Source organism: Puma concolor, chromosome B1 (assembly GCF_028749965.1).
Source record: "Puma concolor isolate L17-30 chromosome B1, mPumCon1.1.hap2, whole genome shotgun sequence".
Taxonomy (NCBI): Eukaryota; Metazoa; Chordata; class Mammalia; order Carnivora; family Felidae; genus Puma; species Puma concolor.
Genome location: NC_141670.1, coordinates 3270038 through 3291343, shown reverse-complemented (window position 1 = coordinate 3291343; position 21306 = coordinate 3270038). Strand labels below are relative to the sequence as shown.

Below are 21306 nucleotides of genomic sequence, written 5' to 3'. Positions count from 1 at the left end.
CTGCACTATGTTATTTAATTTTTAATCACTATTTTCCTCTGATTTTTCTAACACAAATATTGTGTTTTTTCAATCTGTATCCTCTAATTATGGTACCTTATTACTTTCCTTCATTTATCAGTCATTATATTTTGTCCTTCCGGGAGGAAAGATGTTGCCAAATTACCTTAAATGGTATCTTTTCCACTTTCTACCAAAGTTCCATTTTCTAAGGAACCAAAAAAAGGTTGATTAAGTGTATTCCCATGGTAGGTGCCATTTAAAAAAGTGAAAATCCAATTCAGATTTCGGAGAAGATATTTCAGAATAAATATATTTGAATACACACACACACATGCACACACATCTACACACAGTTCATCTTTTGCGTTTCACATTACAACCATGTATCACTAAACACACACGTCTCCATAATGGAGAACACGTCTGAATGTCACGTGGGATACATATATGAAAGAATACGTAAGAAAGAAGTAAGACTGCTTCTCATTAAGATTCTCTTTCAGAGACAGATACCATATAGTTTCACTCTCATGTGGATCCTGAGAAACTTAACAGAAACCCATGCGGAAGGGGAAGGAAAAAAAAAAAGAGGTTAGAGTGGAAGAGAGCCAAAGCATAAGAGACTCTTAAAAACTGAGAACAAACTGAGGGTTGATGGGGGGTGGGAGGGAGGGGGGGGTGGGTGATGGGTATTGAGGAGGGCACCTTTTGGGATGAGCACTGGGTGTTGTATGGAAACCAATTTGACAATAAACTTCATATATTGAAGAAAAAAGAAAAAAAAGATTCTCTTTCAGAAAGCGTCTTCACGGTGCGACCTTTACCTTGATACCTGACTTGTGTTCTCCATGTTCCCACCTCCCCTTTATAAGCAGTTCTCCTCTGTGGTGTGGATGATCCGTATCCATTCTGCCTTCCCTATCTTTGCCCACTCTGTCCCCTTGCCGGGGTGCCCTCTTCTCCAGTAGCCCCTGGGCTCCTCTTGTCGCACCTGTGTTCATCTACACCGTGAGCCTTGAAGTCCCTCAGGGACAGGCTGGAATTCTCGTTTTCTTCCTTTCCTTTTCACCCCCTGATTCATCCTTTCCCCTTTCCTCTTTTCCTTCTTTTTTTTTCTTACATTTTTATTTATTTTTGAGAAAGAGAGAGAGAGACGGAACACAAGCAGGGGAGATGCAGAGAGAGAGAGGCAGAGAGAGCAGGAGACACAGAATCGAAGCAGGCTCCAGGCTCTGAGCCGTGAGCACAGAGCCCGATGCAGGGCTCGAACCCACAAACCATGAGATCATGACCTGAGCCAAAGTCGGACGCTCAACTGACTGAGCCACCCAGGCTGCCCTCTTTTCCTTCTGATCCTTTCTTCCTCATTTTCTTCCTCTCTTTTGTTTCCCTTTTGTTACTTTATTTTTTAAGACTATTTTAGAGTGGTTTTAGGTGCACAGCAAAATTGAAGAGGAAGTACAGTGATGCCCTACATGCTTCCTAATCGCGCGCGCACACACACACACACACACACACACACACACACACACACAGTCAGCATCTCCACTAGAGTGTTTTTGTTCCGACTGACGAACCTTACATTGGCATACAGTTATCACCGAAAGTGTGCAGTTTTCATTAGGGTTCACTCCTGGTGGTGTGCACTCTTTGGGTTTGGACATGTATCTATCATTAGGATGTCCTACGGAGTATTTTCACTGCCCTAAAAGTCCTCTGTGCTCTGCCTGTTCACCTTTCCCCCTCTCTGTCCCTGGCGACCACTGATTGTTTTTACTGCTTCGTTCTGCCTTGTTGAGAAAGTCATACAGTTGGGATTATATAGTGTGTCACCTTTTCAGATTGCTTTCTTTCCCTTAGAGATACGCACTTGACATTCTCCCATGTCTTTTCATGACTTTTAACTTCTTTTTTTTTTTTTTATGTTTATTTATTTTTGAGACAGAGAGAGACCGAGCCTGAATGGGGGAGGGTCAGAAAGAGGGAGACACAGAATCTGAAACAGGCTCCAGGCTCTGAGCTGTCAGCACAGAGCCCGACGCGGGGCTCAAACCCACGGACCGCGAGATCATGACCTGAGCTGAAGTCAGCCGCTTAAGCGACTGAGCCACCCAGGCGCCCCTTTAACTTCTTTTTATCACTGAAAAGTTTTCCATTGTCTGGAAGGAAGTACTACAATTTATCAGTTCACCTAAGGAAGGATATCTTGGTTGCTTCTGAGTTTTACAATAATCAATAAAGCTGCTGTAAACATTCATGTGCAGGGTTTTGTAAGTCTTCAACTCTTTGGGGGTAAATGCCAAGGTGTGTGGTGTCTGGATCACGTGGTAAGAATGTGTTTAGTTTTGCAAGAAACCACCAAACTGCCATCCAAAGTGGTCTTACCATCCTGCCTTCCCACCTGTACTGAGACTCCCCACTCCTCCATAGCCTTGCCAGCATTTAACGATGTCACGGTTCAGGATTTGGGCCACCTTTATCTTTAATAACTTAAAAAATTCTTAGATTCCTTTGGTTACCAGATACACTTAAGGGAAAGAATATTCTTGTACTAAAAGTAGAAAGCCAGAAACATGTATCTTTTCCAGGGGCTAGTTAATTTCTTGGTGTTGCTCTCACCTACTACGATGTGATGTACCAGGGCGTGTAGGCTTCTTGGTGCAATGCTGCTCTGCTCAGCTCCACCAAGTGGGTGTATGTCTGCCTCCCTGCATTTGGATGCCTCCCTCAGCTTCCGCTGAACAAAAGCGGACCTTCTCTGCACCCCCGGGGATTTCTGGCTTCACCAAAGTGGCAGGAGAGGACTGCTGAAACACTGCATTTTTAAAAACACACCACTGCCTAGCTCTTTAGGTAGGAAATACTTATAAGGGACAATGTATAATTACTGAGGTATTGATATTTTTTTCCCATCTGCCTCCTATTATACCTGAGCTTGTGATGAAACCTAATGCATGCTGCCTACCGAATGGCGTTCTTCCAATGAGAACCTTCATCACTGTCTCCTATCTTTTATACATCGAAGCTAAATTTCTCAAAAAAGTAAATGTTATAGGTCCAGATAAATTATTTTAAATTCAAATCTGTGAGTTGTGTCCGTGGAAGCATTACCTGACAAAGAAGGCAAGTAAGTTCATGGCTTTGAGTCCCCGGTCTAGAAGACATGGAGAGGCAGATCTCTGCTTCATTTTTACATGCATCTTTCTCTCTTTATTCTTTTAAAAAATTGTTTTAATGTTTGTTTATTTTTGAGAGACAAAGAGAGAGAGAGAGACAGAGCTCGAGAGGGGGAATGGCCAGAGAGAGAGGGAGACACAGAATCTGAAACAGGCTCCAGGCTCCCAGCTGTCAGCACAGAGTCCAATGTGGGGCTCGAACTCACGAACCGCGAGATCATGACCAGAGCCGAAGTCAGACGCTTAACCGACTGAGCCACCCACGCACCCCATGTCTTTCTCTCTTTAAAGAAAGAACCTATTTTCATTATACGATAATGCAACTATATAAATACATACAGCCAACATTTACAAGTTACCTGTACAACTTAAAATATTAAGTTATAAGGGTAGACATTTCATGACTAGAGAGGTTTACAAGTCAGCAAACGAAGGTTAGGTATTAAGGGAGTACATGCATCAACTCGTACACTCTTTTTTCTGTTTTGTTTGCATAAAAACAAAACTACACCACATACTCTGTTTTATGATCTGCTCTTGGGGTGCCTTGGGGGCTCGGTTGACTAAGTGTCCGACTCTTGGTTTCAGCTCGGGTCACGATCCCAGGGTTGTGGGATCGGACTCTGTGTCCAGCTCTGCGCTGACAGTGTGGAGCCTGCTTGGGATTCTCTCCCTCTCTCTCTGACCCTTCCCCACTTGCACTGTCTATCTCTCTCTCTCTCTCTCTCTCTCTCTCTCTCTCTCTCTCTGAAAATAAATAAATAAACACTGGAATATATATTTAATATATAAAGTATATATGATCTGATTTTTATGTTAAAGATATTTAGAGTTATTTACATGGGTATTAATACTGGAAGTATAATGTTTATAAGGTCAAGTATTTGTGAAGTGCACATAAGTTATGTTCATTTTTAAAAACCTTTGTCCAGGGGCGCCTGGGTGGCGCAGTCGGTTAAGCGTCCGACTTCAGCCAGGTCACGATCTCGCGGTCCGCGAGTTTGAGCCCCGCATTGGGCTCTGGGCTGATGGCTCAGAGCCTGGAGCCTGTTTCCGATTCTGTGTCTCCCTCTCTCTCTGCCTCTCCCGTTCATGCTCTGTCTCTCTCTGTCCCAAAAAATAAATAAACGTTGAAAAAAAAAATTTAAAAACCTTTGTCCATAGGAGCACCTGGGTGGCTCAGTTGTTTAATCATCTGGGACTTCAGCTCAGGTCACGATCTCATGGTTTGTGGGTTTGAGCCCTGCATTGAGCTCTGTGCTGACAGCATGGGGCCTGCTAAGGATTCTCTCTCTCCCTCACCGTTCCCCTCCCTGCTCTCCCTCTCTCTCTAATACATACATACATACATAAAGAATTTTTTCCTGATAAATGAATTCAGTAAAGTTGCAGGATACAAAATCAACATATGGAAATCTGTTGCATTTCTGTATACCAGTAATGAAACAGCAGAAAGAGAAATTTAAAAAATCCCATTTATAATTGTACCATAAGTAATAAAATATCTAGGAATAAACCCAACCCAAAGAGGTTAAAGACCTGTACTCTGAAAACTATATAACACTGATGGAAGGGGGCACCTAGGTGGTTTAGTCAGTTAAGCATCCAACTTTGGCTCGGGTCATGATTTCATGGTTCCTGAGTTCGAGCCCCACAGCAGGCTCTGAGCTGACAGCTCAGAGCCTGAAGCCTGCTTCAGATTCTCTGTCTCTCTGTCTCTCTCTGCCCCTCTCCTGCCCATGGTCTGTCTCTCATAAAATGTTAAAAATTTTCTTTTAATTAAACAATTTTTAAAAAACATAGAAAATAAAAACCTTTGTCCATAAATGAATATTATCTCCTCAAAACACCCTCCTTAGCCAAGTATATTAAAAAAATGAATTAATGTAGTAAGAACAATGTAGGTCTTGAAAGCAAAAATTCTGATACATGTATCAGCTGAACAAATAGGATATATTAACTACTCTCCCAACCCCACTTTCCTGTTTGTCAAATGTAGTAACTTCCTTGCAGAGATTTTGTGAGGATTGAATTATGTAATGTGTAAAAGTACCTGCCACAGTACATCACATGCTTTGATTCCTCTCCTTGCTATGATCCCTTTCCTTACACAAATTAAATTTTATGTATTTTTGTTGGAATACATTTATTAATATTATATTATTTATTAATATTTATATTTAATAATATTAGAATATTAATACTAGATTCTTACGCTTTTCATATTTACATGTCTATAACTTATTGATATATGCAGTTGAGACCATGGAAGGAAAAAATCGTAGCCAGACTACAAGTATCCTACAGTTTTTTCACTGGTTTTTAAGATCTAAGAACTCATGACCAGAGGTGATAGGCCATTATTACTTTAAATACATATAACTTAATAATTCATAACTTGAAAAATGGAGACATTATACATATACTATATCATTGAGTGGGGATTATTATTTCTCCCACGTATTTACACCTTTGGATTTTCAAAATGACCATCACCATGCTGTAAGAAATGTACTTTACGATAGTCAAAAATTGCATTCCTCTGGATTACACGTTTGCAGAACATCCGAATAATGTACAGAGTGAAATTACCCATACGGATATGCTGAGATAAGGAGAGTTTTCAGAGTGACCAAGCAATTTGATTTATTGATACATTAATACATACATTATTGATACATCATTATAATGTTAAACTATGTGTATCACATAAATTCTCAGAGAACTTAACATTTCTGCCATCTTAAAATAGTTTTAGTCTGTCTCTTATTATATAGTATTACTGTAAACAAATATTAATAAATGTATATTATAAAAGTATGTGTGATATACAAACCATTTGTATTAAATAGCACTGGTTTATTAATATTATACATTTAAAGCTATTTTATATAAGCAAATATATAATTATAAATATATATCTGAATGTATCTATTTAATGTAAAATTTAAGTTATTTAATATTGTATATGAATACATGTGGAATACATTTGTAAGTGATAAATATATATGTCAAGTATATGAAACACGTTTATAGAAGTTGCATTTACTGTGTTAGTCAGAATGCCTTTAAATATAAATTTCTGAAATCACTTACAAACTATCTGAGAAAGAAGTTTTCTATGGGTACTCATCACTCAGATATCTATTTTTTATTTTGAGATGTAAAAATTAACAACTAAACTTTTATGATGTAGATAAATTATCTTTCATATGAAGTATCAAAATATGTGTATTGTAATATAAATTTACAATAATTTCATGTATATATATATGTGTGTGTGTGTGTGTGTGTGTGTATATATATATATATATATATATGCCTGAATCAATTATAGTATACACTCACTTTGAGATTTTTTCCCCTTTCTTCTCATATCTGAAGGTTATGCAAAGTAACACACATCCTATGCAAAGTATCATAAACTGGCCTCATCAGATGTTGGTTTTACTGTTAGAAGACCATGTATAATTAGGTGCACTGTGACATATCTTTGAGAAGCCCTAAACATTTTCAAGAATCCTAAGTCCAGCATCCTTGAATTTGCAGGAGACTGAAGCAGAAGTTACAGGCTATAAGACCTCAAGCTGAGGCTGCTTCGTCCCTGAGTGATGGTCACCCTGCATCTGTGGGAACCAGGACAGGTGCACAGAGACATCTCTGGTGCCTGCCAATGTACATCCAAGTGAACGTGCCGGAAGATGGGAGGAGTCAGGCCTGTAGGCTGTGGCATAAATTTCCATGCTGCTGATTTTGCAGAGGTCATTGAGACTGGTTTTATACTAGCATATTCTTATTTTTCATTTTATTTGAGTACCGAATAAATATCTTGGTTTAATTTGGAGATACATAAGGAAAGTACTCCCACTTTGAACATTTGCTGCCATAGTAATTTTAGCAGTTGGAAGGGTAATTACTCACATCATAGCTCTTCTAAGAACTTCTTGTTTTCTCCCCTGGCACAAAAACAATCTAGAAGAGGCAATGTTAAAGAAAAAAATAAGTCTTAATAGTGAGAGAATTTGGAGTGTTTAAAATGACCTGGACCATAAGATCGCTGCAGATAGTGTTCGAATAATGTTAGAAAGACGGGAGGTTTTTAGTGACAGCCAAATCATCCTTATTTGTTGTGCGGTTGAGAACCATTAACATTTTTGAAAGTTCCTCGATAATGTTTTTATTACTATATAATATTTTATTACGTAAGAAGCTAAACTATATTTTATTTTTAAATGTTTACTTGTTTATTTTGAGAGAGAGAAAGAGTGTGCGTGGGGGAGGGGGAGAGAGAGAATCCCCGTCAGGCTCTGTTCTGTCAGCACTGTCAGAGCCCGGATGCAGGGCTCGATCCCATGAACTGCAAGATCATGGCCTGAGCCAAAATCAAGAGTTGGATGCTTGACTGACTGAGCCACACAGGTGCCCCTAAAATCCCTTTGAAAAATAAGTTGCTGTAAGCTAAGAGCTTGATTTAGGAATAGGCAATAGAACTGGAAATAAGAACATGGCAAACTTAGATCTAAAAGTCATGATAGTGGGCATTCAATTACTAGTGTTTTAAAAGTCGGCAAATTAATGCAGTGAGAAAAGAGAGAGAGTCCAGACAAAATGTCTGGCATTATATTAAAGGAAGCATTTGACAAATATAGCTCACACAAGGGGCTTCATGTTCTGTAATTCTGTTGCATAAGAGGTGTTTCCTTGATGATTTAATCTGAGGTCCAAAAAGTACAGATCGAAGCAAGATGTGTTGATAAGTTACTTCTGTGCCAACCCTCCCTTTCAGACCCTAGTGTTGCGCTGGTAATAAGACTTCTTCATTCAGATATCATCAGTTTGTGTTTTACTTGTCAGTGTTTGTGTACTGTTCTGGGATCGAACCAACTGCTGGCAAAGACTATAAATGTTCATCAGAAACAGAGAAAAGTTACCTTTAATTCTGGTATGCATGTGGAAGTATCCCATGTGATACCCAACAAAGTAAGAATAATCCTGTTAGAGCTAAATGAAAGAAATTAGTACAATAGCAAAATGTTGTGGAGGTTTACATTTAGTTAAGTTAGTGGTTTAGTGTTTTGTTTCGTTTTGTTTTAGGAAGAAACAATAGGAATAAGTTTTATTCTTGCCAAGATAAAATTTGCAAATCAAAAAGAGGAAATGCATTAGAAAGTAGGCATTGCTTTGCATTTCAGTAAAGAAATACCGAGTCTGTTAAATGTGGAAGGAACAAATGTCAGTGTTGACTTGTTCCACACTGATTTATGGCAGGAAAGTCTGAAGTTTACAGTACCCCCCAAACACACATGCATGGCATGGGGTGTGTATCATCGAAAGGTCATTGACAGAGGGAAATATTGCTACCAAGGAATTTCAACCAGAATATGTTCTGTAGAACAACATATTTTGTTGTTACGGAACTAAAACCATGTCACCTCTCTGAAGGTGTAAAATGGTTAGAATTAGTCTCAAAATTGATCCATTTGAAACATATGGAAATAAGTATCAAAAATAAAAATGTGTTATAATAGATCATAGGAGCAATGTCACTAAAAAGTCGGATTTTCTTTAAGTGGCTCTTATTTTGGACTGTTTATTCCAAAGGCATACAAACTAAATTTTAACTCAAAAGATGGCACCTTACACGAATATTTGAATCTTCAAGCCAATCCGTAGCTCTTGTGCTCCCGAGGTGGCTTAGGGCCTCGTGTGGAAAGCGAGTCTGGTCTTTTTACTGCAGGAAGATTGCCACCAGATGATATTGGAGCTAAAGCCTCATGGCTCAAAGCATATGGCTCCACATATGTATGTTAGATTGGGAGTATAAATGAAAACACCTTTCTTACTCCACCTTTTGGTGCTTGGTATCTTTTCATTAGAAATCGAATTTTATTATGAAGAATCTTTTAACATTATTTTTTAAAGGCCTTGGTTTAAGTTACAGAGCCCTTAAACGTACGATGTCTCAGTAACTTATTGCAGGAAGTGTAGGGAAAAGAACCTGGATTCTGGAATCTATCAGGTCCCAACTCTGGCCCCGGTTTTCTTTCCTATAAAATGGGTTTAATATTATCACCTCATGGAACGGCTGTATGGATTCAGTCTAAAGAACTCTGTAGGGGCACCTGGGTAGCTCAGTCGGTGAAGCATCCTAGTCTTGATTTTGGCTCAGGTCATGATCCCAGGGTCATGAGACTGAGCTCCCTGTTGGGTTTAAGCCTATGCTCAGCGTGGAGCCTGTTTAAGAGTCTCTCTTTCTGTCACTCTGCCCCTCTCCTCTGCTCATGCGCACGAGCTCTATGTGTGTGTGTGTAAATGACAGCTGGAGTTTCCAGCTTTAAATTTAAATTATTAAATTTAATTAAATTCCAGATTTAAATTTAATTAAATTCCAGATTTAAATTTAAAATCATCCTCATCATTATTATTCTTAGTGTTTTCTTTCTGCTTGTTTCTATTTCAATAATTGTAATTCTTGTCTCCACTGAGTTATTTGTCTCTGTTTTCTTTAATAATAGAGGTAGTTGTTTATATTTCTTTTGTATTAGTTACTTTTATCTCTATAGCACTGGTCTCGCTGTATAGCTTGCTGCAAATAATTCATGTTGAATTTTAATTGACAGTCACAAGGCATGTCCTCAAAGAGCAGGATAATATGGTAAAGCATCTTCCTCTTACTGAACATACTTCATAGGAGTCTTCATATTGTGAACCGAGATACTTTGAAAAAGGCATTTAAGTATATATACATTAATATAATTTACACATTTTAAATCACAATTCATTAGAAGTCTTTTACAAACTGCCTAATTTGTATCTGTTCATCCATTTGCATAATTTTACATCTTGCTTTGGTATTAATGATGGGTGATGAGTCTACCCATTGGATATTTCCAGTTTTGATTTTTATCTCCAAGGTTTTGACTAAAGTTTAATATATTTATTAATATCTGTGGCATGTGTCCCAGGAGATTTGAAAAGATGTAATTCAACAAAATTAGAGTTAAAATGATATTAAACCAAGTAATTCCTCTCTTTTGAAAATGTGTCTCCAAGGCACTGGGGAACCTGCTTGAAGCAGATTGAGCTCCATGACTCTTTCCAGCTTTAAAGCTTCAGTTTTTCGAGAAATTAATTGGTCATGATGTTGATGGGTAGGTAGTTGGGATTTATGGAGCTTATTGTTTACTTGTACATAACCTGTTTGTCACCATGTCTTTGCCGTCGTTATCCCATTAAAAACCTATCTTTGTTTCGGGAAATCAGCCATATTTTACATTTAGTCCCTCATCACTTTTCTGTTATCTTCTGCCATCTGCAAACCATTCGGGCTTGTCTAATTTATTCTGTGCTCTCACAGAATTCCAAGTAAGTAACCTTTCTTGAATAAATAAGTGACTTTGACATTATCTTTAAAAAGACCCAGAGTGTTTTGATCTGACTTGGATGGGTACTTCCAATTTCTCTCATTTCTTTTTATTACTACTCCACGGGAGAAAAACAGAAAAAGAGGAGATAGAAGTAGACCTCTTTTAAGCGTTTATGTTACGTTTTAGAGCAGTCTGTTATTCTAGAATAATGAAATAAGAGCCACACTAAAGCAGACCAGTTCTGATAAAAACAGTGATGGCCATTTACCTTAATGAGCTATTTTCATATGACACAGCAATGACCATTGTGCTCTGGGGTATATAAGATGTTTCTAAGTGATGATGACAGAAAAAAAAAAAAACATGGTGCAAATAATACTCTGCACTGAAGTTTGAGATTATTAAAACTAGAGTCTCTTTGAGAGACTTATTAGTAGACCGCTGCCTACTGCCTGGGGACTCTGCCCTAGCACATGATATAGACTCTGAAGCCATGGGCTGAAGATAAAAGTAGTGAAGTCAGTCCCCCTTCTCTGTAAGGGATACATTCTCACACTCCCAGTTAATGTCTGAAATCATGATCGGTGCCGAACCCCATATATGCTACGTTACCTCCTAAACGTACATAGCAATGGTAAAGTCTAATTTTATAAATTAGGCACAGTAATAGACTAACAACAATTACTACTGAAAAAATAGAACAGTTATAACAATATACTGTAATAAAAGCTATGTGAATGTCTCTCTCTCTCTCCCCCCCAAAATATCTTACTGTCCTGTATTTACTGTTCTTGTGATGATGTGAAGATGATAAAATGCCTATCTGATCAGATGAAATGAGGCGAGTGTCACAGGTGTTGTGACATAGCTTGAGGCTTTAGATCATCTGCTTCTGGACCATGGTTGGCCCGGGTAACTGGAACCATAGAAAGTGAAACGTGGATAAAGGGGACTACTCTAGAACCGTCAGACTGATAGAAGTTGATGTGCTGATAGGTCACAGATTTATAACTTGCTGGAATACACACACATACACACCCAGTGGTAAGATACACAGAACATAAAATTTACCATTTTAACCATTGTTAGGTGTACAGTTTTGTGGCATTGCGTACATTCGCATTGTTGTCCATCCATCACCACCATGATGACCTCCAGATCACCAGACCTCCAGAAAAATTTCATCTTCCCTCCTGAAACTCTGTACATGTGAAAGAAAAATTCACCAGGCCGTTCTCCTGGAGCTTGTTCTACCTCCTGGCCTTGTGAATTAGACAACTCTTCGCTCCCAGCTGCTGTGTGTCCTTGGATGTAAAGTGAATCTCTCGTAGACAGCACATAGTTGTATCCTGGTTTGTTTTGGTTTATCCATTCTGCCAATCTGTGTCTTTTGATGGGGAATATATTAGTCAGCTAGAGCTGCCGTAAAAGAGTACCACAAATTGAGTGACTAAACCAACAGAAATGGATTGCCTCACCGTTCTGGAGGCTAGACGTTCAAGATGAAGGTGGTGGTGGGGCGGTTCTTCCGAGGGTCCTCTCCTTGACTTGTAGATGGCTGTGTTCTCCCTGTGTCTTTGCAAGGTCATCTCTCTGTGGGTGTCTGTGTCCTAATCCTCTACTTATGGGGTCACCACTCATACTGTAATAGGGCCACCCTAATGACCTTATTGTAACTTACCTCTTCAAAAACCCTCTCTCCAAATGCAGCCACATTCTTAAAGACTGGGGGTAGGGCTTCAACTTGTGAATTTTAAGGGGACACAATTCAGCCAAAACATGGAGCTGATTACACGTAAAGAAAGTACAGATTGAGGGATGCCTGGGTGGCTCAGTCAGTTAAGCATCCGACTTCGGCTCAGGTCATGATCTCATGGTTTGTGAGTTTGAGCCCCAGGTCAGGCTCTGTGATGACAGCTTGGAGCCTGGAGCCTGCTTCGGATTCTGTCTCTCTCTCTGTCTCTCTCTCTCTCTGCCCCTCCTTCGCTTGTGTTCTCTCTCTCTCTCTCTCAAAAATAAAAACAAAAGAAAGTACTAATTGGAAGGCGCTTATTTTGACCATTTTTATTTGTTTCCTGCATGCCTTACAGCCTTTTTTTGGTCCCTCATTTCTCCTATTACTGTCTTCCTTTGGTTTAGTTGATGTTTGGTAGTGACCTATTAGGATCCCAATCTCAGTTCCTGTTGTGCATATTCCATAGGTACTTTCTTTGAGGTTGCCATGAAGATTACACGTAAGATCCCAAAATTATGACAATCTTAGAATGATACCAACTTAACTTCAACCACATACAAAACTGTGTTCCTTCACTCTGCCCTCACCACCACTTCATGCTATTGATGTCACAGATTGTATCTCTATTTATTGTGTATCTATTAACACAGACTTGCAATATTTTTATGCTTTTGTTTTTTTTTTAATATGAAATTTATTGTCAAATTGGTTTCCATACAGCACCCAGTGCTCATCCCAGCAGGTGCCCTCCTCAGTGCCCATCACCCACCCTCCCCTCCCTCCTACCTCCCATCAACCCTCAGTTTATTCTCAGTCTTTAAGAGTCTCTTATGGTTGGCCTCCCTCCCTCTCTTTTTTTCCCCTTCCCCTCCCCCTGTGGTCTTCTGTTAGGTATGTTTTCACTCTCATGTGGAACCTGCTTTTGTCTTTTAAATCATGTAGAAAATTTTAAAAATGGAGTTTCAAACCAAAATTACATAATAGACTTTTTAAAAAAGATTTCTGTCTATAATTCCTTTTACAAGAGAACTTTTGTGTTTTCTTCTTGTTTTGAGTTATTGTCTAGTGCCCTTTCATTTCAATTTGAAGGACTCCATTTAATGTTTCTTATAGGGCCGATCTATTAGTAATGAATTCTCTCTGCTTTTTTAGTTTGCTTTTCTTTTGGTCTGTTTATGCCTTAATTTTCCCTTTATTGTGGGGGAAGGTTTTGCAGGATAGAGAATTTTCAGTTAACATGAGCTTTTCTTTCAGCCCTTAAATATTTCACGTAATGTCTTTTGTCCCACAGGGTTTCTGCTGAGAAGCCTGATGGTTTTATTGGGGATCTTATTTGTGATGGGGTGCTTTTCTCTTTCTGCTTTCAAGATTTGTTTTATTTTGTCTCTTGACAGTTTGAGTATGTGTCTCATTGTGGGTTGCATTGACTTTATCCTACTTGGAGTGTGTTTAGCTCCTTGGATTTGTATATTTGCATCTTTACTCAAATGTGAGAAGCATTCAGACATTATTCAAATTCTTGTTTAAGACAGTTGTGTTATAGTCTTCATCTGGTAAGCCTGATGCATGTGTTTCTTCAGGGAGTGTTTCTGGAGATTAATTTCATTCCTTTGAATTGGGCACATCTTTCTATTTTTGTATGACTTGTGATCTTTGTGAAAAAATGTTCACCTGAAATAAACAGTTTTCTCTCCCAGTTTTTGCAGAATGGTGTGGAAGACCTTTATAAATTAGTGGGCCCCTAGGGGCACCTGGGTGGCTCAGTCGGTTGAGTGTCCGACTTTGGCTCCGGTCATGATCTCGCGGTCTGTGAGTTTGAGCCCCGCATCAGGCTCTGTGCTGGCAGCTCAGAGCCTGGAGCCTGCTTCAGATTCTGTGTCCCCCTCTGTCTCTGACCCTCCCCCGTTCATGCTCTGTCTCTCTCTGTCAAAAATAAAATAAAAATTAAAAAAATTAAAAAATAAATAAAAATGAATAAATTAGTGGGCCCCTGAGCCATAGGATTAGCCTGGCACGAAGACTTGAGGTCTTCTCAGGTCTCTTCTGGGAATGTGTGCCGTCTGGGTCTGTGCGTATGCTTTTCCAGACCCCCATCCAGCTGCTTTCTGATATGTTACTACCGCAAAGAGCCTCACTCCAGCTCTTTCCCGGGATCTTAGATGTTCCGTTGTAACTTCTTGGCCCCAGATACCTGCATGGCTGCAGCCCTTCGCACTTCACAAATGCAGCAGTCCACCAGCGCCTTCGTGGCTTCTGGCTGCCTTTCCCCATATGAGCTCCAAGGCAGGCGAGACAAAAACCGGTCTCTCATGCAGCCCACAGGCCAGAATTTGCAAGCAAGCTTCTTTTTGCTTCTCCACCCTCGCGAATGAGGTCAGGAACGAAGGTGCGAAGCAAGGCATGTTAAACCCTCAAGAATTCTCCTACCCTCATGGATGTGGCTTTTCCTCATTGGGCGTTGGCTTGACTGCTGTTGACTTCTGACTGGTATCCAGAGTTCCTACAAAGTTATTTTATTTCGTCTGTAGTTTTTGCTTGATGTTTCCATGGTGGGGTGAGGGCCTGCAACTTCCTGTTCCATCATCTTACTGATGCCACTGCCCTTCTTGCTGGATCATTTTTAAATGATAGTGAGAAAAACAAATACTTAAATACGAAAGAAGATTTCAGAGGTGAATCCATTTCTCACACCCCACTGCAAAATGAGTATTAGACGATTTAAAAATCTCAATGAAAACCTGTAAGAAATGAAGATTATTTTGGAATGATGAAGTGCTTCCTAAGAATAAATTTATTTAACATATTTTAGTAAGATTTGTACTTAATGAGGGATTACGTCCATATCCCAGTTTCATTCTAACTTAGCAATGAAAACAATCTTGCTGTGATTATTGTCATTTTTTATGCACAGTTTTAATACTATTCTTAAGAATTTCAGTATCTAACTAGATATATTTTTTCTCATGGAATCACTTAAAATATATTGGAGAAAAAGTATATAAATCTATTATATATAGTTAATATTTTATATGTATTATAAATATATAAATATGATCTGAACATACATATTATAGATATAGATAGGTAATGAAACAATCTATTTAAATGGGTTTAAGCTGTAGGAAACACGAGTTACCCAACAGGATGTTAAGGTAGGGTAGGTTCCTGAGTTGGCAAATTTTCTGTCTCAACTATGATATCCAGGGTCCAGGTACTTGGTATATATATTTTCTCCTCCATTTATGATATACCCTCCATTCTTGGAACATAGCAATATGGCACCAACAATTCCACATTCGAAATCCAGACACAGAAAGATCCAGAATAAAAACAGAGATGGTCTTTGTTGGCTCACTGGAATGTCTTCCCAGTGGCACAGCTCCAGACTTTCCCTCATGTCTCACTACACAGAATTGAGTCCCAAGCCCCCTGTTGAGCAAATTTCTGGAAAGAAAGAAGGAATTGCCTCGGCTGGATTAGACAACTTAGATAGGGTGGGGTGGGTGTTGGAGTGGCAGCTACTCTATCCAATAAGCAAGTGCGTCCTTTAAAAACTATTATGTGATTGTACAGCATCCCAGTAGGAGGAAGGCTCCTCATGGAACACATTCAGAAAATACATCAGCATGTTTGTAAAAGAAGAATGATACTCGTTTTTTTTAGTCCAATGATAAACATGTTCAATGTTTAAACATAATAGGTAATTTTATTTAAATTATGTCTCGTCTGGGCATTAACAAATAATTAGTGTCTTCACTTCATCTGTGGAGAGTGGATGAAGGCTTTCTTCTATATAAACTTCTATATAAAATGGCATTTTACCATTCTGTTCTTTTTGTCCCATCATGCTATTAGTTGTGACCTATTGTAAAGTTGAACATAAGGAGAAAATGTATTTCTTAAAATTAAATTTTGACCACGTCAATAGAAGAAGGGCTCAGACTAAAGAATGTTGGCATCCTTTCACTGGATAAGAAGTCTTTATTTTTCAGACATAAGAATAAAGATGTATTTTAATATATCTAACATGTCTTAATTCTAAAATAAATCGCATTTTTAAAGTCATGGTCTAAGAACCAAGCCTGCCTAACGTAAATTTATTCTCTGAGGATTTCCCCAACAGCTAACCAAATTTACAAGAATGTTTCTCTCTATTATAGTGAGTCAAGGAGGCGTTGCGTTGGTCTCTGACATGTGTCCAGATCCCGGGATTCCGGAAAATGGAAGAAGAGCAGGTTCCGACTTCAGGTAAGAGATACAGAAGTTATTTGAAAAGCATGTGATTTTCTAAAATATATGTAATTTCAACTTGTTGTCCTTAACTCTGATGTCCTTTTGATTTAAAGATACAACTTCTCAATTATTACGGGGCTCCTATATGTAAGGCATACTGTGTAAAAATCTAAGACAGACTGTGTTTAAAACTTCCACGTGGTGTAGAGTTGATGCCTTTCACTATATGAGCAAGTATTAAATATTTAACCCTAAATGAATATAATCAAAATTTGTCTCAAGGGTTTTTTTTTTTCCGGTTTTTCATTAATTACCATCTCCTATTCTAATGCATTTTGGTTAATGTTTAAAAAAATACATGGGGCAAAAATTTAACTATAGCCTCATAATTATTTCATTCAATTTTTAGAATAATGAATGAATGTAAGTGGCAGTCAATGCAATTTATTTCAGAAAATGTTATGATTCACTTTACTAGGATCGTGATGAGCTAGAGACTACTTTCCAGTTGTGACATTATTAATGTAGTGGTGATTGTAATAGTGTATTATAATTATAATGCCATTTATATTTATAATGATTACAATATCATTTCTTTGCATTTTGGAATTCCTTTCCATTAGTTCCAGAAATGTTTGCCAGTTTACAAGATGGATACACATACTGGGAGTAAGCTTCAAAATAAAGAATAAAGGGGGTTGGGAAAAGTGCTTTCCTCCCTTAAAATGTCACCATTTTTGACAGGGAAACAATAAAGATACGTGTAGAGAGCTTGGGCTACCACAGTAAGAGGAAACTGAAACAGAGTCGTTGTGCCACTAGAGAAGGAAGAAGGAATATTCCTCAGTGAAGCTGGAGTAGCAATGGCCATTTGGGGAAATTTTATTTAATTTTAATTATTTACTGATGTATAGTTAACAAGAGTGTTGTATTAGTTTCAAGTGTGCAGTATACTAGTTCACTGATGTTACACATTTCTCAGTACTCCTCAAGATGAGTGGATTCTTGACCCCTTTGTCTGTCTCACCCCTCACTCCCCCGCCTCCGGTCTGGTAACCAACAGCTCTCTCGGTTTCTAAGAGTCTCTTTTTTTGTCTCTCTGTTTCTTTCGTTTCCTAAATTCCACATATGAGTGAAAAAGACAAGTAGCGATAGTAATTTTGAAAAGGTTAGAGAAAGAATAAAATTGTCTACAGGCTGGCTGTAATAAAGTTGGTATAATTATAGACACATATACTGTTTTTTCCATGAAAAGGAAACAAAGAAAATACACACGATAACAAAATGCGTTTGACTTCCTAGCGGTGTCCGCCTTGTTTGAAGTGGGTGGGAGATCATGTGGTTTACAGGTTAAAGATACAAAGTTTAAGTGTAGCTAGGGGAGCTGGTGTTTCAGTTCAAGTTCCTTTGAAGCAGAGCCTGAGACAGGATTCTTCTTCAAGTGATTTTTTTGTTTGTTTGTTTGGAAAAGCGCTCTTTGGAGAAGGGCAGTGGGGGGCACAAAGGGGGCAGAGTGAAAAGCTAAGACGCAGGCTGGTTCTCGCTGCCGAGGAGCTTCAGTCCGAACCCACAGGGACTCTCAGGGGACGGGTCACATCGACCAGCTGGCTCCCCTTCCGGTACCCACCCTCCCTGGCTGCCCATTATTGGCTTCCTTCGTTTGGCTCAAGGAAGTTCTCCAGAGCACGGCTTGGTTGTGGGTATTTGTGAGCGCTCTCAGTGGGTTCTCTGGCAGAGACAGGTGCAGGCTTCCACCAGCAGATAAAATAGCAGTCAGCCGAAGGCACCAGGAATTTTGTCTTTTGCAAAGCAAGCAGATACACGAAATGTACACATTCTTGCTGGAATCCGTAGAGCTTTTTATGTTTTGAATTCCTTCCTTATCTCAAAAGTGACCTCCTCCACTTGCCCCTTCCCCATTTCACCCTGGAAAAAATGTTCTCCTTGCCTCACTCCCAGAGAACTGTACACACAGCTCGCCCACGATTCTTCTTCATTATTGTTCATGTGTCCGTTTTCCCCATCCAGCTCACGCTTCTCCAGTGCAGGGATGGTGTTTTATTCACTCCGCCTTCCTCAGTGACTGAAATGGTGCCTGGCCCACGGGCACTCGCGGTATTATTCAAGTGCCCCTTGCGTGTGAGGGAGATTGTCCATCCAGCACTCTGTCATCCCTGAAAATCTTTGCAGGGATCTGGGAACTTCCTTGGTCTGTTTTGGAATAGCTCTGTTTTAAAACATGATGAGTTAAATGCTGTCTGACAATGCCAGGTTCAAATTGTATGCTATGGTAAAAGGAACTAGAGAAACTTCTTTTCTTTTTTAATTTTTTTAAAATTTTTATTTATTTTTGAGACAGAGAGAGACAGAACATGAGCAGGGGAGGGGCAGAGAGAGAGGGAGACACAGGATCCGAAGCAGGCTCCAGGCTCTGAGCCGTCAGCACAGAGCCCGACGTGGGGCTCGAACTCACAAACTGTGAGATCGTGACTTGAGCCGAAGTCGGACGCTCAACCGACTGAGCCACCCAGGCGCCCCAGAGAAACTTCTTAATCTCCAAAAGTTGACAAGGAGCTCAGAGACATCCAGGGCCAGTATCGGTTCAGCACAAGCCCAGCAATGGAGCATTTTATGAGCATCGTAGATGAATGTGCTGGTATTTACTCTGCTCATTCTTACAACAGCCTTATTTCTGAAGAAGAGGTTCAACGTTGGGGTAAACATTAGCCCCTGGGGTTATGTGTGTCTTGGGGACAACCAGTGAAGGAAGGAAAGGGGTTCCCGTATCTCAGATGAGACATTCACGCTTTCAAATCCTGAGTTTCCTGGGGAATCTCTATATTGTTTCCATGTCTCCAAGTTCATGGCAATTGAGTAATATAACAGCAGAGAAAGAGATAGGAAAGAGTAAATTTCCTATAGGACTGAATACAAATGTAAATATTTTTGCCATCTATGGACGTGTGTGTGTGTGTGTGTGTGTGTGTGTGCGCGCGCACGCAAAACTGTGATAGTCCAGCGGCCTCTGGGTGGCTCAGTCAGTTAAGGGTCCGACTTCGGCTCAGGTCAGGTCTCACGGTCCGTGAGTTCGAGCCCCGCGTCGGGCTCTGTGCTGACAGCTCAAAGCCTGGAGCCTGTTTCAGATTCTGTGTCTCCCTCTCTCTGCCCCTCCCCCGCTCGTGCTCTGCCTCTCTCTGTCTCAAAAATAAATAAACTTTAAAAAAAATTAAAAAAACTGTGATAATCCAGTTATAGTAGCTTTTTCTACACTTCAGAGGACTAGGTCTCTAGATGATGCTCGCAACTACAAATAAACAGTTTTCTGTTTTTCTTTCTAATGTGAATGAATTTTGTTTCTTTTCCTTGCCTGAAAGAACTGGCCAGGACCTATCTTATGAGGTTGAATACAAATGGTAAGCCTTTCCTGCTTCATTCAGTTTTTAATGTTTTATTTATTTTTAGTAATCTCTACCCCCATCATGGGGCTCCAACTCATGACCTTGAGATCAAGAGTCACATGCTCTGCCCCAGCCAGGCATCCTCATTCTTGCTTTATTCTTGATCTTTGGTGGAAGGCATTCTGGTTTTCATCATTGAGTGATACTAGCTGTAGGGTTTTTATAGATTATTTTTATCATGCTGAAAAAGCGTCCTTCTATTTGTAGTTTGTTGTAGGTTCTTATCATGAATGGATATAGATTTTCTGAAAAGCTTTTTCTAGATCTATTGAGATGATCTTTTCTGTTTAGTTTTTAATATGATTAATTACATTGACTGATTTTTCTTGCATTCTGGGATAAATTAATTTGGTCGTGATGTATCATCCTTTTTATATACTGTTGGCTTTGATTTGCTAATTTTGTTTTAGATTTTTGCATGTATGCTCATGAGAGATATTAGCCTATGGTCTTTTCTTGTAATTTCTTGATTTTGCTATCAGAGTAATGCTGGTCTCATCAAATTAGTTAGGGAATATTCTGTGCTCTGGAACATCCTGAAAGAATTTGTGTAGAGTTGATAACATTTCTTTCTTCAGTTTTTGAGAGATTTATCAGTGAAGCCATCTGGAGGTGCAATTTTCTAACAAAAAGTTTTTAAATTACAGTTCAACTTTTTTTCTACATACAAACCTGTTCAGGTTCTTACCCTGCTTAAGTAAGTATTAGCTTTGATAGTTTGCATCTTTCAACGTATTTTTCAGATTTTTATCCAGGTTGTCAAATTTATTTTCATAAAGTTATTCATAATATTTTCTCATTGTCCTTTAAATGAGTAGTGGTGGCAGAATTGCAATTCCTGACCTTGGCAATTTGTGTTTTCTATTTTACCAGACCCACTTGACTCGTGATATGTCAGTGTTATTGATCTTGTCAAAAAAAAAATCTACATTTGGTGTCACTGATGTTTCTCTATTGGTTTTGTTTCATATTCCATTGAATTCTGCTCTGGTCTTTTATTATTTTCATTCTTCTGATTACAGTGGGATGTATATGCTCTTCATTGTGAAGTTTCTTAAGATTGAAGCTGTGATTTAAGATTCCTTTTTCTTTTCTAATGTGGGTGTTCAGTGCTTTAAATTCTACTCCAAGAATGGATTTACCTGTATCTTGTATAAACAGCATGTTTTCCTTTTCATGCAGTTCAGAATACTTCCTGTTTTCCCTTGTGATTACTTGTGCAATCCATGGCTTATATAAAAGTGTTCTATTTAGTCTCCAAATATCTAGGGATTTCCCCAGGTTCTTTGTGGTCAGAGAACATACTTTGTATGACTTAAATCCTTTTAAATCGA

General features: G+C 39.1%; 1 protein-coding gene across 5 annotated transcripts in view; it reads left to right on the top strand.

The window, feature by feature from the left end:
- CSMD1 (CUB and Sushi multiple domains 1) overlaps positions 1 to 21306 on the top strand; it is a 2044057-nt gene that overhangs the window by 1412423 nt on the left and 610328 nt on the right. For all 5 annotated transcript variants that reach the window (XM_086703086.1, XM_086703088.1, XM_086703085.1 and 2 more), the window contains one exon: positions 16442 to 16529. In XM_086703086.1, the coding sequence (XP_086559212.1) occupies positions 16442 to 16529 (88 nt within the window). The remainder of the gene's footprint in view (positions 1 to 16441; positions 16530 to 21306) is intronic.